At 40.3% G+C, this 19,565-nt stretch overlaps 1 protein-coding gene across 15 annotated transcripts in view; it reads left to right on the forward strand.

Annotated features, from left to right (window-relative positions):
- Positions 1-19,565, forward strand: part of LIPJ (lipase family member J) — a 36,988-nt gene that overhangs the window by 7,282 nt on the left and 10,141 nt on the right. For 12 of the 15 annotated variants that reach the window (XM_042960361.1, XM_042960358.1, XM_042960354.1 and 9 more), the window contains 6 exons: positions 5,798-5,909; positions 6,492-6,609; positions 13,921-14,119; positions 14,787-14,896; positions 18,387-18,523; positions 18,885-19,031. In XM_042960361.1, the coding sequence (XP_042816295.1) occupies positions 5,805-5,909; positions 6,492-6,609; positions 13,921-14,119; positions 14,787-14,896; positions 18,387-18,523; positions 18,885-19,031 (816 nt within the window). In that variant the 5' untranslated portion in view covers positions 5,798-5,804. The remainder of the gene's footprint in view (positions 1-5,797; positions 5,910-6,491; positions 6,610-13,920; positions 14,120-14,786; positions 14,897-18,386; positions 18,524-18,884; positions 19,032-19,565) is intronic. The other 3 variants (XM_042960363.1, XM_042960365.1, XM_042960364.1) reach the window with 2 other exon arrangements.

The raw sequence follows: 19,565 nt of genomic DNA on the forward strand, positions 1-19,565 counted from the left end.
ATATTTGGCAAATACTGCTTTTGTTTCAGGACAGTCTTGAATTAGAGTCGACAGTACATTTATTCTTTTAAAAATCTCCCATGACTCAATGAATGAGCTCTGGTGAAGAACACAAGACACTCTGTCTTTTGTTTCTCTTGAGAGTTTCATAATCTGATCATCATTCTTAGCATTTGCATATACATATTGAGTGATTTTGATAACTGCATCCTTAACCCTTTTTGTAAAATACATATTTTTCAATATGTATTGCACAGTGGAATGAAACAATAGGCGAAATATTAGTCTCTTGGGTTACAAATTCTGATAAGAGGAACCAAGTTGAAAGTTTCACACTTTCTGATTTCAAAACTTATGACAAAGCGTTAATAATCTTTGTGCCACCAGCATAAACACTGACACATACCAATGGAATAGAATAGAGAACCAGAAATAGTCCCTGCATATATGGTGAAATGACTCGCAAGAAGAATGCCAAGACCTTTCGTGAGGAAGAGAACAGCCTTTCAACGGAAAGTGTTGAGATAACTGGATATCCATGCACAAAAAAAATGAAGTTGGACCTTTACCTTATACCATGTACACAAATTAATTCAGATTGTATCAAAGACTGAAACGTAAGCACTAACATGATAAAACTCTTAAATGAAAACACAAGGGGAAAACTTCATGACATTGGATCTAGAGATGCTTTCCTATAGATGACACCAAAAGCATAGACAACAAACGAAAAAATGGACAAGTTGGATTTCATCAAATTTTAAAATAACACCATCGACACAGTGAAAAGGCGACGTATGGAATGGGAAGACATATTTGCAAATCACCTGTCTGAGAACAGATTGATCTCTAAAATATGTGAGGAATTCTTAAGACTCACAACAAAAAATAAAAACAAGCAACCTGAATACAAAACGGGCAAAGGACTCAAATAGATATGTCTCCAAAGAAGATATGTAAACGGCCAATGAGCACATGGAAACAGGTACTCAACATCACTAGTCACTAGAGAAATGCCAGTCAGAATCACGGGATTCCACTTTTCACCTATTGAAATGGTCATTATAAACATACACGTGCGCCTGTGCACACGCAAACACACACACACACACACACACACACACACACAATAACAAGTGTCATTGTGGAGGTGGAGAATTTGAACCCTTGTGCATTGCTAGTGTTTATGTAAAATGGTCTAGGCACTATGGAAAAGGCTATGGCAATTTCTCAAAAAAAGTAAACATAGAATTAAAATATGTTATGGGTTGAATGTTTGTGACCCCTCAAATTCAGACATTAAACCCTTAACCACTACAGTGATAGTACTTGGAGACGGGGTCTTTGGGGGAATACTTAGACCCATTAGATTAGGTCATGAAGGTGAGGCCTTCTGTAAAGGATTAAAGAAGAAGAGAGCAAGCTCTCTCTGCTGCATGGGGACATAGTGAGAAGGTGAGAGCAGGAAGTCAGGAAGAGAGTCGTCACCAGAAACTTACCATAGTGCTAGCCTGACCTTGGACTTCCAGCCTCCAGAGGTCTAAGAAAATCAATGTTTGACCAAAAGGCAACCTATTGAGTGGGAGACGATATTTGCAAACGATATATGATGAGAGGTTAATATCCAAAATACATAAATAACTTATACAACTCAACACTGAAAAAACAAACGACATGACTTAAAAATGGGCAGAGGATCTAAATAGACTATTTTTCCAGAGAAGACACACATGTGGCAACAGGCACATGAAAAGATACTCAACGTCACTAATCATCAGGGAAAGGCAAATCAAAACCACAAGATATCACCTTACCCCTGTTGGACGGCTAAAATCAAAAACCATAAAGTAACGAGTGGTGGTAAAGATACGGAGAAAAAGTAACCTTCGTGCACTGTCGGTGGGAAGGTGAATTAGTGTAGCCACCATGGAAAACGGAATGGAGGTTCCTCAAAAAATTAAAAATAGAAATACTCTATGACCCAGTAATTGCACCACTGGGTATTTACCCAAAGAAAATGAAAACACTAATTCGAAAAGATAAATGCACCCTTATGTTTATGGCAGCATTAAAACTCTAATAAATCTGTATTTCTGAAATAAGATAGCTGGAGCCCTGTCTATTGTGACAGAAACTAATTTTTTTTTCATATCTAGCTGAAATTACTTAAGAAACGTGAAAGATTTTTAAGCATTTGCACTATGTCTTTGATTTTTTACGAGTCACAAACTGACACTTCTTTGTAGAGCTACAAGGCCTCTGACACAAAATTATCCGAAATATTAACTGCAGTGTCTCTCCCATCGCACAACTCATCTAAAACTAAAGAAAAGTACATGAAATCTTCAAATTTTGAATCAAATGATTTTTATATTCTTAGAAAGTTCTTGTATATCTGGGCAATTGTTTGGTGGCTTTATTGAAGATCTTCAACTTGCAAAATATTATTTTTAGACTTTTCCTTTTAATTTAGTAACAACATTTCTCCAACTGTAATCATTTTTGTTTAGCAGCTCACCATCTAAAAATGGTTTTCTTTTCTTTTCTTTTTTTTGTGTGCAAGAATCCAAAGCATTTTACAGAAGTCTAAATTTACAAGCTCAGATTCTGTTAAAGAGGGAAATGTTTTTTGGACAGAAAAAACTTCTGATTTCATGGATTCTTTTTTGACATTTGTGTAGAAACTCCTTATCAAATTCACTACGTGTTTGCTGAAAATGTCTCTCAACATTGTTTACGATCTTTAATATTTCTTTATTAGAAGGAAGGAAACCTTTTCATTTTGCTCTGTCGTGCCAAATTACATTTGCCATTCATTTTGAAAATGGAGACACAGTCTCGTTCCAGTCTTATTTTTCCCTTTACTGATCTGGCGTAATACCAGCTTCTGCACTGTCACTCAATTTTGCATCACTAACGTGCTGTCATTTTATTTTAAAAAGTGTCAGGGCACCTGGGTGGCTCAGTTGATTAAGCGTCTGACTTTTGCTCAGGTCATGATCTCATGGTTCGTGGGTTCGAGCCCCATGTTGGGCTCTGTGCTGACAGCTCGGAACCTGGAACTCGCATTTAGCAGAAAAAAATTTCACAGCTTTAGTTTATAAACTAAAAATAAATCAAATGACATTAAAATTTTAGTTCCTACATTTCAAGTGCTCAATAGCCACATATTGAACAGCAGAGATCTAGATTTTAGTGCACTTTTTCATCACTTGTTTTGTACAATTGATAAATCACTGTAAACACCAAATAAAGTCAGTAATTCAATTCAGTCGAAACATACACCATTGGTGGTTGTTAGAAGTCTCAACAACCATATGCCAAAGGTCCATCCTTCTCCTGCATTTTATTGGGATAAAAATACCAACATTTGGGGAAATAAGGATAAAAGTTGGGTCACCGTAAGTCCACTTGTCTAGAACAGTCTACTTTATGCCCGTTTCCCAAGTCCGTTACTAATATCATTCCGTTTTCAAAAAGTTTTCATTTGGGATGATAGATTTGCACTTGTTCTAGACTAATGCAAAGTACTTTAAAATCAGTATGTATGGTAAGCTTCAAATTCCGGAGACAGCCCATGAGGACAGAGAACCAAATAGACTTGCCATCTCACTAACACTTTCCCAAGAACACCCCCAAGGAGGAACATCTAGATTGTGACTACAAATGTTATAAATGTTTTGCTTATGCACTTAAATTAGCAGATTTCTGTCTCTTCTTTGGTAGAAAAAGCTTTATTATGTTTTAAAGTCTGCCTTCTGCCCTTACTAAAGAGCACTGATATTATACCAAATATAACACAAATCTAGACCAAAAGGGGAGAAGTCCAGTTTCCATAAGTTAATGCTTTCGATCAGAAAATGCGTCTTAGACTTTTCCAAAGAAGACCTAACAGATGGCTAACAGACACATGAAAAGATGTTCACCATCGCTCACCATCAGGGAAATACAAATCAAAACCACATTGAGATACCACCTCACACCGGTCAGAGTGGCCAAAATAAATGACTCAGGCAACAACAGATGTTGGGGAAGACGTGGAGAAAGGGCAACCCTCTTGCTCTGGTGGTGGGAATGCAAACTGGTGCAGTCACTCTGGAAAACAGTGTGGAGGTTCCTCAGAAAATTAAAAATAGAATTACCCTATGACCCAGCAATAGCACTACTGGGAATTTATCCAAAGGATATAGGAGTGCCATTTTGAAGGGGCACATGCACCCCACTGTTTATAGCAGCACTATCAACAATAGCCAAGTTATGGAAAGAGCCCAAATGTCCATCAGTGGATGAACGGATAAAGAAGATGTGGTATATATATGCAATGGATGTGATGAAAAAGAATGATATCTGGCCATTTGCAATAGTGTGGATGGAACTGGAGGGTCTTATGCTAAGTGAAATAAGTCAGTCAGAGAAAGACAGATATCATATGTTTTCACTCAAATGTGGAATTTGACAGAAGACCATAGGGGAAGGGAAGGAAACATAAGTTACAAACAGAGAGGGAGGCCAACCATATAAGAGACGCTTAAATGCAGAGAGCAAACTGAGGGTTGACGGGAGTGGGAGGTTTGGGAGTGGGAATGGGTGATGGGCATTGAGGAGGGCACTAGTTAGGATGAGCACTGGGTGTTGTATGTAAGTGACGTATCACAGGAATCTACTCCTGAAGCCAAGACTACACTGTACACGCTGTATGTTAGCTAACTTGACAATAAATTATATTTTAAAAAAGCAACATTGTAATGCTAAAAAAATAAAATACATCTTAAAAATAAATGTAGTTTAAAACTTTCAAGTCTGGATAATTTGTAGCAAGTTGTTAAATTATTGCACTGGAACTAGGTTAACAAACATATAAGAAAGACATAGCAATTATTTGCACATAAATTATTTTCCTAAGTTGCTGGTAATAGTTTGTTCTCTTAAGTGAGGAAGCCTAACACACAGTAAATGTTAGCTATGTGACTGGTATTATACTAACAAAGCGTCATATCCCATTTATCAAATTGAAGTTTTATCACGACCCTGAGAAGGAGGCATTATTCACATTTTATAGGTAGGGAAACTGATGCTCAGAGAGGTTAAGTAACTTCCTTTAAGTCACATAGCTTGTGAGTGGCAAAGCCAGACCTATGAACTCTGCACAATGTCCTTCCAGGTACAGTGCCTGGCTTATTGTAGAAGGTTCGTGAGATCCATAAGTCATGCTTTTGGGAGAGAATGTGGGCAGTGACCTCGGTGGCTCCCTGGTTTCTTATTCTAGAAAGAACTTAAGAGTCCTGGTTTCCCAGAATTTAGGATACTCAAAACAAGCATTTCTGTATGCAGTAAAATCTAGATGCTGAGAGTCTGGATGGATTATCCAATCTTCCTAATCTCCTCACCTGTCCTCCTGCCCTCCCCAAAACCCAGCAACCTTTAAACACACTTTAAATAAGTGTTAGCCTGGTAAGAATATTATTACATCCTTAATTCAGCTATCAATGAACTTGTAGTATATGATAAAGTTTTTGGAACTGGGCTAGGCAATTCTATGATGGAGACTTCAAAGAGGGGGTTTGTGCTACAAAATAGGGTGGCTGGAAAAGCATGGGTTTGAGAATGAAGCAGGAACGAATCTGAATCTTGACGGCCAAGAACACCCTGTATCTTTAGACAACTTACTTAATTTTTCAGACCTTCAACTTTCTTATCTGAAACTGGTAATATTCCTTAACTCACAGAATTATTCAAATAGTCAAATGTTATTACTTGTTGCAATTTTAATAGTATTAATGTCTCCTTTGGTATGTAGATCCCAAATGTGGTACCTTTTCAAAGTGATGTCTTTCATTTTAATTCTTGGGACTACTCATGGTGCCTTTCGATCCCGAAGATCTGTAAACCCTGAAGCAAACATGAATATCGTAAGCTGCTAGGAAATAAATGCTAAGTTGCCAAAATAACAGGGAATACTACTCTTTCTGTAATTTGGGGGTGCTTTTATTTTAATAGATCTGCAGTCAAATTTATATCCTTGCATTCGTATATTTTGATATGAGCCAGCCCATAGTCCCCATTTACTGTTCTGTAGCTTTAGCCTTATTTTGTCCCTGGATGAAAATATATACAAATATGTATGGAGGACTTACAAATTCTCTTTTGTATACACGCATAAACATACAAATTTCAGACCTAAGCTTACCTATGAGCATAGACATACAAACATCTTTGAATAAACATGTATTTTTAAATTGTATCTGGTTGAGTAAAAGCATGACTGATTAGTAGTTAGAAAAAAATAATGTATAAGACTGATGAATACAATGTATAACACCTTGGTAGGTGTTCTATAAATATCTATCACTGAAGGCATCAATGAACTAGTGAAAAAAATAGTCCTAATGTTGAGACAGTATGAAGGTCCATTATTACATTAATAGGTTAGATTGTTATCACATTACATTAACAGACCAACATACTAAAAGGTTTCCTTTTTCTTTATCTAGAGCCAAATTATTTCCTATTGGGGCTACCCAGGTGAAGTGCATGATGTTGTAACTGAAGATGGTTATATCCTTGGCCTTTATAGAATTCCTTATGGGAAGGCGAACAATGACAATTCAGGTAATATTCAATCGAGAACACATTGGTGACTTTCTGGGACCTGAGATTCTTCACTTTGCCACTTCTTTTCAGTAAGTTTAGGACAAGAAAAGGATTTAAAGATTAAGTGCACCGAAAACTTCGCATACAAGTCTCTACATGCCTCAAAAAGAGAATGTGATTCTCCACTGGTTTCCGGTTCACAGAGGGTTTTGTTGTGTGTGTGTTTTTTTTAATGTTTATTTCTTGTTGAGAGAGAGAGAGAGCAGAGAACAGGCAGAGAGAGACAGAGACACAGAATCTGAAGCAGGCTTCAGGCTCTGAGCTGTCAGCACAGAGCCTGACATGGGGCTGGAACTCTTGACCCGTGAGATCATGAACTGACCCAAAGTCCAATGCTTAACCAACTGGGCCACCCAGGAGCCTCTGGAATGGTTTTAGAGTGAGGTGGAACACAAATTGTTCCACGTTTTCTTTGTGGATCGCTCTACTCATACGTGTTGATTCACTACAAGTTCTTTGTTTCATGAGGGGTTAGAAATGTAACAGGGTAACATTATTCTGTAGGTTTGAAAAATGGCTGGTAAAAATTTCCTTCCTCGTCTTTCGGCTCTCTTGTCTACGAATAGCAAAGAGATCAGGTTGGTAATAGCCTCATGGTTCTTTACTCCAACAATATAGTACATCACTATCAGCAAGTGAGGTGAAAACATAAAGCACTAAAATTTGTCACGAGGATTATAATTCTGTATCGGCCACTTATGAGCAGAATATGTAACAGATTACTTCTGCTTATTCATCTAATTGCTCAAATAAAAACCAACCTGTTTGGGGCTGCCTTGGTGGCCCAGCCGGTTAAGCGTCTGACTTTTGATTTTGGCTCAGGTCATGATCTCCTGGTTTGTTGGTTTGAGCCCCGAATCGGGCTCTGTGCAGACAGCTCAGAGCTTGGTGCCTGCTTTGGATTCTGTGTCTCCCTCTCCCTCTGTCCCTCCTCCTCTCATGCTCTGTCTCTCTCTCTCTCAAAAGTAAATAAACATTAAAGAGAATTTAAAAAACAACAGTCAGCCTTTTTTTTTCTTTCCTCTTTAGATTTTCTCCCTGAAAAGAATGTTTCTCATATTATAGAATACCGTCTCAAGTTCTCATTTTGAAATTGAAGTACATTTCAGAGAAGATATTAATTTGAAACCACCTCGACCAATGTAATTTGGGATCCTTATAAAGGTCACAGCTACTGGACAGAAAATATTCACATAGATTTAACATAATCATAGTGATCACTTTTGAGGGTATGATCTAATTTCATGAATACTGTAATAAAATATTCAAAGGGAATCTAAAAATACAGTAAGGGCTTTAGAGTTGTCTAGAAGCAGGGCCAGAGACAGAGATTCAGGTGCATGTGATTTATTGCTGGTCTACCGTCAGGAGAAGGTCCTGTGGAAATCAGGGGAGGGCAGGGGAAGGAGCTAAGGAAGGATGGGACTCAGCTAAGTCCAGATGCAATCTGATCTCAGAGGAGCTCGTAGGTCCGTGAACTGACTACCAAAGTGGTCCCGCCTTGAAGTTAGGGAATTAGCCTAACTCTCCATGTTGCCACACCTTTGCCTGAAGGCTACTCATAGAAATAGATATAATCTCCTGCGTGAGGCAACTGCCACTTGCCCGGGGCCAATCCTACAGAGAAAGGGGCATTAATGAACACTCAGAAAGTAAAACCCACAGCAACTAGAAGAATGGTCCCCCTGCTTAGTAAAGGAAATCTAGATGGGGCACCAAAATAACAGAGTGCACCCCTTGTGTTACTAGATCTGTCTGTTTTTCACATTAAGTTTATTTCATCCCGGTACAGGTTTTGCAGGATTTTGGAAGGTCCGAATTTTTGGGAAAACTTACAAGAGGAGGGAGAGGGAAAGAAATTATGGCATCTGCTTTTGCAGGTGACCCTAAGGCCATGACTGGTACTCCTACATTCCCAACTGTATTTCCCAGTGTCGATTCCCCTCCCTCTGAGCTGTCTTCCCTGATGTGGCCATCCAGGTCCTCATCCCTAAGGGCTACCGTGTCCATAACAGGTCACAGCTGCAGTATTTACACACTTACAGGTGAGACAAGGCACGGGAGTAACAACAAAAGATATCCCAGTGGATCACATGAATACCAAATGTATTTTTCTATCCTCATTCTACATCAGAAGCCCTACCACCTCATGATGATCAGGACCCATTACTCCTGCCCATGTAGTAATTCTTTTCCTTGCCCCCAAGTCTTCCAACATGAGAAGCCCAAAGTGACCAGGTGGCAGTCATAGCTTTCTTCTTTCTTTTCTTTTTTCTTTTCTTTTCCTTTCTTTTCTTTCTTTCCTTTTCTCTTTTCTTTTCTTTTCTTTCTTTTCTTTTCTTTCTTTCCTTTTCTTTTTTTCTTTCCTTTTCTTTTCTTTCTTTTCTCTTCTTTTCTTTCTTTTCTCTTCTTTTCTTTCTTTCTTTTTTCTTTTCTTTTTTCTTTTCTTTTTTCTTTTCTTTCTTTTCTCTTCTTTTCTTTCTTTTCTTTTCTTTTTTCTTTTCTTTTCTTTTTTCTTTTTTTTTCTTTCTTTTCTCTTCTTTTCTTTCTTTTCTTTTCTTTTCTTTTTTCTTTTCTTTTCTTTAGATGTTTACTTCATGAGCTAGTGGGAGTGTTTTCTGCCTTAAACCAGGGCCTCTAGATCTGAAGAGCTTAAATTGTGAGGACAGAAAGTGCAAACCCCTGAGTGAGTTACTGGGTATTAGTGTGACACCTAATCCCTTATTTCTCAGATTCATGTGTTCTACCAATTAGGGGAAGCAGCACTATGTTCTGGGCGTTTGTTTAAGGTATATAATGAGTCCTGAAGGATCGCACCCATGCTTACAGGACTTCATCTCCCAGCTGGCTTCTCTACCGGGGTGTTGTTTCAGTGCTCTGCGAGGCTAACAGCCTCGTGAGGGTTGTCATGTGGTAAAACCAGTGGCCTTCTAATGAACGCACCCTCTTTGACCTGGAGTGAATTCCTTTATTCAAAGTAATGTCATGAGGGGTTCCATATTTGCAGATCAGACATTCCATGAACTCTTGAACAGTAGTGCTGGGTGTGGTTCTGTGTGGTAAGAAAGGTAAATCATAGCAGAAACAGATACCAGTCCTAGTCATAGTGAACTGTGGCCCTTTCTAGGAGAGAAAGGGTCTGATGTACACAACTGGCCTCCAAGCGGCTGGTTTGGTCTTTTCAGGGGGTGCTACTGTGTAAGATCTCCTTTGCAGACAGGTTAGACATACTGCCCTGGCAGTAGCTAGATCTGCTTTGGTGAGGGGCCCACATTGGGGGGCCAGTTTAGTCTACATCTCTGTCTTCATGGCCCCTCCTTTTGTGAGCCCCCTGCATAGCACTGGGATCTGCTGGTTGAGTCATCCTATGCGCTTTTGGTTGGCTAGTGTGCCCTGGGAAGTACTTGTTTCCCTCCCTGTGCCCTGACCCCCCGACTGAGTATTGTTCTGGAGGGCAGATGGGGAAAAGACCAGAGGAAAGTGTCTTACCTTCCTGCGACAACTGCACCACAATGGACACTTCTGTAAGACTCTTTCCAATCTTTTCTGTGAAGTTCATGTAGGGTTCATGGGATGGAGCTCATAGGATGATATGGACTTTCCCCATTTCGACTGTACCCTGTCCTTCACACCCTGTCCTGTCCTTGGAGCCAGAGAACTGGCCTTCACTAATTCTTCAATTATTCTTCCCAAACTATTCATATTGGGCATCCCCATGAAGAAGGACTATGTCTCCTCTTTCCCTGTAAGCACCTGTCTCTCCTCAGATTTGGGGCCAGATTTTTGCTCTGTGAATCAGCTCCCTGATATGTATATTATATATATATATATCAGGGGTATATATATTTATATATATATATAAATACACATATATAATTATATATATAATATATTATAATATAATTATAATATATTATATATTTATATATATTTATATTTATAATATATAAATATATATAAATTATATAAATATAAATTATATAAATATAATATATTTATATTATATGTGTGTATATATATACATATATATAAAAGCAATATTTTTTCCAGTTTACTATACATCCCAAAATGGAAATAGAAGTTCTCCACTTCTGAGCTTTTAAATTTTGCTGATGTCCTCACCAGAGTATTTTTTTCAACCTGGTAGGTGTTCTATCCTGTGGGCTCTCCCAAGGCATGCTAAATCAGTTGGTGGGTGTTCTTTTCTCATTCAATAGATTAGCTTCCGTATCTTTTCCGCCACAGTCTGCTTTCTGATTCTGGAATTGTCTAAGCTTCTGAGAAACCCTGGCAGAGTATGAGGACTGACCCCTGGAACCACTGCGGCTGTGTTAAATCTTGTATCGTAGGAATGCACTCACGTATGAACAAACTCTCCCTTATCCAGCATATACGTATGTATATGTTTCCTTTCTATCCAACATTTAGGCGGACTCTTCCAACTTCTGCGGTCATATGCGTATTAGCCAGATTTTGTAGCTCTCTTAGCCTACAATCTCACCTCTCCCTCAGCAGACCCAACACGCTCCAGTCCAGCCACTGGGGAACTCAACCAGTGCTGGTGATGGAGCATCCAGGAAGGCACTGGGGAGGATCTTCAGGAGGAGAAGACCTGTTCTGAAAGATAAGTCAGAGGGGGCATTATGCTCCAACAAAGAGGAGTGGGTTCAGGGAACCCTGAGATGTAAGCTTCCAAAGTTCTCATTCAGACAGTCTCAGAGTCCTACTTCCCTATCAAAGCCCCAAATATGACGTAGATTCTTTCCAGCGCTGACAGTTCAACCTTCCCGAAGTCCCACTCTCCTGGCAATTAGTTCATGACCATGATTCTGGTAGAAATCAGTTTGCCCTCTGACTGTAGATGACGAGGTGTTGAAATGCCACTGAAAAGGTCTTAGGACTTGCACTCTTTGCTTTGAAGTGGTGAGTGATTGCCCCGGGTCTGCAATTTTCTCTCTTTAAAACACCATTGGCACTCAACAACAGCCGCCCGCTTCCCCAGACCTCATAATTCCATTTCCTCTGTGCTTCCTCACTGTCACAGATACTGAGCAAGCCAGTCACCCCTTTCCTGTATCGGCACAGGAAACATGAATATCTTGGCCAGTGGGCTAAGCGCCACAACATCCAGTGTTCTTTCAGTCTCTACCTACAATCAGTGACGGGTCCTCATTGTCGGCCAGCCAGCAAGGAAACCAACTCCACAACCCCGTCCTTAAATGTCTACTTCCTGGGTCACTTTCAGTAGTACGTCCAGGTCAGGTTCCCTAGAAACAGAGCCTGTGGCAGGGATTTGAGGGTATGTGATTTATTGAGGGGAATCTCAGGGAAAAGGAGATAGGAGAAGCAGAAGAGAACAGAGGATGGGGCCCCTGGGTTTCTAAATGGTTAAGCGTCTGACTTCAGCTCAGGTCATGATCTTGTGGTTCGTGAGTTCAAGCCCCGCATCGGGCTCTGTGCTGACAGCTCAGAGCCTGGGGCCTGCTTCGGATTCTGGGTCTCCCTCTCTTTCTGCCCCTCCCTTGCTCATAATCTGTCTTTCAGAAATAAATAAACATTAAAAACAATTTTCTTCATAAATAACTTTTAAAAAAGAAGATTGCAGAGGAAGGAGTTAAGCAAATATGTGGTCTCGCCTGGAGTCTAGCCTCCCCCCTGTCCCTTGGGGTGATATACAACACGAAGTACATCAGAGTCGGTCCAACCCAGAAGCAAGGGACTCAGCTCTCTGTACCTTTGTGTCAGTTGCTTGAGAAGGTGGCCTCCTTCCTCCTCTGGTGTGGGAGCTCCCTTTCAGCCAACACTGTACGTTCTCAGCCTCCCCCGAGAAGGGGCAGCCGGGTACAACTTGGTAACATGATAGCTAGTGGGTGCAAACATCAGCCTGGTCAGTGGGTCTGTGTGGGGCGCCCACAGCATTGGGGCAGTAGACGCTAATGATGCGGATTATGCGTAAATCACAACTCGGGGCTTAACAAAGTTACTCGTGAGCACATTTAACATTACTCAAAAGGTGTTATTTCCCAAAAAGCTTGCAAGCACAATCAGAGTTCTGGGAACTCCGTTAGGTAACTAGCACAGTGGTTCTAATGATAACACATACATTGAATATGTCTGTGAAAATGTGATTATAAAGTCATCTTATGAAATGGAAGAGTGGGAAAATCATATACAATATAATATTTTATGCAATATGCTATTTAAAATGGATATGAGTGCTCCCATCACTCTTAGATATTTGAATAATCCTTAAAAGTTTATATATTTAGGGGCATCTGGGTGGCTCAGTCGGTTAAGCATCTGACTATTTCAGCTCTGGTCATGATCTCACTGCTCATGAGTTCGAGCCCTGTATCAGGCTCTGCACTGACAGCACGGGACCTACTGGGGATTCTCTCTCTCCCTCTCTCTCTGCCCCTACTCCCCTTGCATGCATTCTCCCTCTCTCTCTCTCTCTCTCTCTCTCTCTCTCAAAATAAATAGACTTTGAAAAAAGTTGATGTATTTAAATGAGACACGGCCTAATTATGCACTTGGTCATTTGAAAAATATCCATTAGTAAACTAAAGTGTTTAAACTAATGTGTTTAGGGGCACCTGGGTGGCTCAGTCGGTTAAGCGTCCGACTTCAGCTCAGGTCACGATCTCGCGGTCCGGTCCATGAGTTCGAGCCCCGCATCAGGCTCTGGGCTGATGGCTCAGAGCCTGGAGCCTGCTTCCGATTCTGTGTCTCCCTCTCTCTCTGCCCCTCCCCCATTCATGCTCTGTCTCTCTCTGTCCCCAAAATAAATAAACGTTAAAAAATAAAAATAAAAAAAATAAACTAATGTGTTTAACACATTATATCTCTGACATATATCTCTATATCTCTGACATAGAATGGGACTAAACATTAATAATTTACCCTATTTCTACAATATAAAATTAAACAAATTTTTTTAATCTCCAAACTGTCATGTATTAAAAGATTGAATTTCCCATGAGCTAGTTACACAGATATTATAAAATTTATTAAAAATTTTTTTTAATCTTTATTTATTTTCGAGAGAGAGACAGAGTGTGAGCTGGGGAAGGAGCAGAGAGAGGGAAACACAGAATCCGAAGCAGGCTCCAGGCTCCGGGCTGTCAGCCCAGAGCCCGACGCAGGGCTGGAACTCACTGACTGCGAGATCATGACCTGAGCCGAAGTCGGGTGCTTAACCAACTGAGCCACCCAGGCGCCCAGATATTATAAAATTTAAAAAGAAATTCTCTGCATCTTTTTTTCCAGCTCAGAAACTTGTCGTCTACTTGCAACATGGCTTGTTGACATCTGGCAGCAGTTGGGTTTCCAACCTTCTCATCAACAGCCTGGGTTTCATTCTGGCCGATGCTGGCTATGACGTGTGGCTGGGGAACAGCCGAGGAACTACGTGGTCCAGGAAACACCTGTACCTGAAAACGAACTCCAAAGAATTCTGGGCCTTCAGGTACCAATAAACTCAAATAATGTTTCCTTTTGTTTGATAAGCGTATCGAACGTTTGGTTTGGTTTTTAAATGAAATGAATTAGAATGCGGCTCTTCTCTCAGTCAGGTCTCTTAACAGACCATCAACGTGGATGCAAATTTTGGCTTGAAAATTAAAGAGTGCTTGTCTGATTTTAAGCGTGTTTCTCCTTTTTCAGTAGTGACCTTCCTTGGCCAACCCCACCCTTCCTTCAACCATTCTTTTGCTCCATTACACTTAGTGTATTTCCCTGTACATAGAATACACGAACACCCTCTTTATAAGACTATCTTAGGGAGGGGCGCCTGGGTGGCTCAATCGGTTGGGCATCCGACTTCGGCTCAGGTCATGATCTCGCTGTCCATGAGTTCGAGCCCGTGTCGGGCTCTGTGCTGCCAGCTCAGAGCCTGGAGCCTGCTTCAGATTCTGTGTCTTCCTCTCTTCTCTGCCCCTCCCCACTCATGCTCTGTCTCTCTATCTCTCAAAAATACCTAAACATTAAAAAAAAATTTTTTTTTAAAGACTATCTTGGGGCTATTTTATTTCCTTGACTTTGTGTTCTCACAGAAGTTTGTGTTAACAGCCTGTTAGTAGCAAGGGAATTTCAATGTTCTTTTTTCTTTTTTTGTCTTTTTTTTTTTTTTGTAGTTTTGATGAAATGGCTAAATACGACCTCCCCGCCTCCATTGACTTCATTGTGAAGCACACGGGACAAAAGGAAATATTTTACGTGGGCCATTCCCAGGGCACCACTATCGGTATGGTCCTAATGTTCCTTAAGGACTCTTGTAGGGTCTGCAGGCATCCTTCTCCAGGGTGTGGGTGAACTTCCAGAGCTGCGAGGGAAGTAAAGGAGAGCCAGAGGCAGGAATGCCACAGCAGCGCCTGGCAGCTTCCCCCCCCTTCCCTTCTACCTTATCTTCTCTGGTCACAAAGAATGGATTGTCAACAACACGTTGTTTGCGGTTTTGTTGGTTTCCAAGGGTAGGAAAGTTGGCTATCCATCTGGAGATCATGACTACCTCTTGTGCTACAAATAGAAATGTCATACCTACTCTTATTGTTTAAATGTAGCAAAGGACTTTGGGAGGGAGAGACTTGAAAGGGAAGTTTATGTTTATGCATTCAGGGTGGATGAGACTTAAGATGTGCACAAGGGCAAGGAAGGTCATCACATGTTCAAAGACGACTAGAAAAGAGCTGCCCACAGCTCACGGCCGTCATACTTCTGGCTCAGGCGTAACAGCTTCACTTTCAGGAAAACAAATACATTCCCTAAGACCTAACATAATTCTCTTACGTGGTATGCTAAACTTTTTTACTTTCACCCTTTCCACTTTGGAAGTTACAAAGGCCATTTTATGATAGAAGCCAATATTGACTGAGTCTGTTCTAGGCTGAAAATTATCATTTTCTTATGAGAGTAATCCATTTCCCGCTTTAAAAAATGTGTTGAGTAACACTCTAATCCCATTTTCCATAGATCTGTTCTCTGATGTTAGTTAGCCATGTGTCAGTTATCCGGAACCAGGAATCCTGGAAAATCATGAAATAAGAAGCAAGTGGGCTACGTGTTAGAGCTTATTGACTCATACTATGACATATAATTCTTTGGTTATTTGCCTTCTCAGAACTCAGAAAACAGAAAAGCTATAAAAATTTTTTTTTTCAACGTTTTTTATTTATTTTTGGGACAGAGAGAGACAGAGCATGAACGGGGGAGGGGCAGAGAGAGAGGGAGACACAGAATCGGAAACAGGCTCCAGGCTCCGAGCCATCAGTCCAGAGCCTGACGCGGGGCTCGAACTCACAGACCGCGAGATCGTGACCTGGCTGAAGTCGGACGCTTAACCGACTGCGCCACCCAGGCGCCCCAAGCTATAAAAATATTTAAGATGTGCAAATATGTAGCTTGATAAGATGACAAATAATTGTCATATCAGTGACTCTAACTGACAAATAATATAAACCAGCATTTGGTATCCTTTGTACAAGAAGGCAAGGTACTTTTTAAATAAATTAAAAGTAAATATTAAACTTATTTGACATTTATTGACTCTGTCACGTAAAGTGTAAGATTCAAATACCAGAAAAATCAACTTAGCGCGTTTTCACCATTGTTACTTATACAAATGCTAAATGTTGTTTCTGGTTTTTAAACTACGGTGTTAACAAGACTGTTTTATTGCTGGTTTATCACAATTTATGATCTAGGTATTATTTTTAATACTAATAATCTGCATTATGTTGTGATTGATATGCATGTCTCAAACTGGGTGATTGATAGATGTTTGATAAGGGAATTAAGAAATGAGTGAGTCAACAAACAATCCAGTGAAGAAATGGGCAGAAGACATGAATAGACACTTCTCTAAAGTAGACATCCGGATGGCCAACAGGCACATGAAAAGATGCCCAACGTCCCTCCTCATCAGGAAAATCCAAATCAAAACCACACTGAGATACCACCTCACGCCGGTCAGAGTGACTAAAATGAACAAATCAGGAGACTATAGATGCTGGAGAGGATGTGGAGAAACGGGAACCCTGTTGCACTGTTGGTGGGAAACAAACTGGTACAGCCGCTCTGGAAAACAGTGTGGAGGTTCCTCAAAAGATTAAAAATAGATCTACCCTATGACCCAGCATTAGCACTGCTAGGAATTTACCCAAGGGATACAGGAGTGCTGATGCACAGGGGCACTTGGACCCCAATGTTTATAGCAGCACTTTCAACAATATCCAAAGTATGGAAAGAGCCTAAATGTCCATCAACTGACGAATGGATAAAGAAGTTGTGGTTTATATATACAATGGAATACTACTTGGCAATGAGAAAGAATGAAATCTGGCCATTTGCAGCAACGTGGATGGAACTGGAGGGTATTATGCTAAGTGAAATAAGTCAGGCAGAGAAAGACAGATACCGTATCTTTTCACTTCTATGTGGATCCTGATAAACTTAACAGAAGACCACGGGGGAGGGGAAGAGCAAAAAGTTACAGAGAGGGAGGGAGGCAAACCATAAGAGACTCTTAAATACTGAGAACAAACTGGCGGTTGATGGGGGGTGGGAGGGTGGGTGATGGGCATTGAGGAGGGCACCTGTTGGGATGAGCACTGGGTGTTGTATGGAAACCAATTTGACAATAAATTATATTTAATACAAAAAATTTTTTAAAAATAAATAAAAAGAAAGGACTTCGCCTGGGTGGCTCAGTTGGTTAAGCACCTGACTTATGATCTCTGCTCAGGTCATGATCCCACAGTCCGTGAAATCGAGCCCCATTTTTGCCCTGCGCCGACAGCGCAGAGCCTGCTTGGCGCTCTCTTTCTCCTCTCTCCTCCCTGACTCACACTCTCTGTCTCTCAAAATAAATAAACTTTAAAAAAGTATTTAAAAAAATAAAATAAAAATAAAGGACTTTAAGTCCAACGGAGTACTTACACCAGAGTACAAGCCTACATTTAGTAGTGGATTTAACTTAAATAAATAGAGCTAACCAATTATGATAGAAGTCATACTAGAGGAGGTGACCTACATTTTATTAAATGTTTTTATCTCAAAGTTAAAAGGATTACCCTCAAGAATGTTGTAGACTTAAAACCCTTAGCTAACACCATACTCAGTGGGGAAAAACAGAGTTTTCCCCTAAGATCAGGAGCGAGACAAGCATGTCCACTCTTAGGGGCGCCTGGGTGGCTCAATCAGTTAAGAGTCTGACTTCGGCTCAGGTCATGATCTCACGGTTGGTGAGTTCAAGCCCCGCATCAGGCTCTGTGCTGACAGCTCAGAGCCTGGAGCCTGCTTCGGATTCTGTGCCTCCCTCTCTTTCCGCCCCTCCCCAGCTCACACTCTGTCTGTCTCTCTCTCAAAAATAAACATTAAAAAATTTTTAAAAGAAAAAAAATGAGCGAGTCAATTATTCAAAGTCTATTGAATTTACTCTTTAAAAATTGTTTTTTTGAATCTTTATTTGTTTTTGAGAGAGAGAGAGAAAGAAAGAAAGAGAGAGAGGACAGAGCAGGGAAGGGGCAGAGAGGGACGGAGACACAGAATCTACAACATGCTCCAGGCTCTGAGCTGTCAGCACAGCTGACACAAGATCATGACCTGAACCAGAGTCAGATGCTTAACCACTGAGCCACCCAGGCGCCCCTGAATTTGCTCTTGTTTGCCACGATGTCATTTATTATGATGGTAGTAATTGCATAAGAGTAGTTAATCTCTGTCTTATTTTCTTTCAGCTTTCATAACATTTTCCACAATACCAAAGATAGCTGAAAAAGTCAAAATATTTTTTGCCTTAGCTCCAGTTTTTTCTATTAAATACTCAAACAGCCCTTTAATCAAAATGGCATACAAGTGGAAGTCAGTGATAAAGGTATGTTATTCCTTTCCTCTACGTAGTTGATAATCCAAATGACAATATTCTCTCCTTTCAAAACGAAAGGTCTTGGCTATGTGTGAATTTAATTTTGTGGTTTTATTTGCACTGGATTCTTGCTTTTGTTTCTACAAAGGAATAGGGTTTTACTTATAATACCTTTGGACATGTTATTATGAAGGAAAATCCAGTGGTCAACTTCTCTCTACCTTGTGTTTCCAAGTTTTGCCCTTAATGTAAATGTTTTAAACTAACGTGAGATAATGCGTTTGATTATAAATATAGTGAGCTCATCACACCATTTCTTGATTAATTATTTTGGTCTTCCAAATACAAATAAAGTAAATTTATTTTACAGGCTTTTGTTGGCAACAAAGGCTTCTTACCTAATACTTCATTTAAAAGATTTGTTGGTTCAAAGCTGTGTCCGCTAAAGATTTTTGGCAAGATTTGCCGTGAGGTCTTGTTTCTGATGTATGGATGTGACCTGGAGAACTTAAATATGGTAAGAACAAGTTGAATTTGAAATGTATTTTGTCAGTTTTTAGCAAGCAGCTTGTAACAGTGCCTTGTGTGTTATTTTGTGATTTTCCCATATATACTAATAGATTCTTAGTCTTTCTGAGTTTGTGACTGTACCAACATTCTGAAACTGATCAGCATTAGTATGTCGAGATAATTTTGCTTTCGCATTTGTCTTGCTCTCTGTAAAGAACAGAGGGCAGCCGCTGTGATGGGTGTCTTTACTGGTCTTTGCTTCTGGGTGTTAGTTTCCCAACATTTGTTGTATTTGTCTTCTATCACTTGTTTGTCTCAACTCCTACTCTTTTTTTTTTTTAAGTTCATTTACTTATTTTGAGAGCAAGAGACTATGAGTGGGGGGAAGGGCAGAGAGAGAGGACAGAGAGGATCCCAAGCAGGCTCCATGCTGTCAACACAAAGCCCAACGCGAGGCTTGATCCCATGAACTGTGAGATTGTGACCTCAGCCAACGAGAGCCAGACACTTAACTGACAGAGTCACCCAGGCGCTCCCACAG

This window comes from Panthera tigris, chromosome D2 (genome assembly GCF_018350195.1).
Source record: "Panthera tigris isolate Pti1 chromosome D2, P.tigris_Pti1_mat1.1, whole genome shotgun sequence".
Taxonomy (NCBI): domain Eukaryota; kingdom Metazoa; phylum Chordata; class Mammalia; order Carnivora; family Felidae; genus Panthera; species Panthera tigris.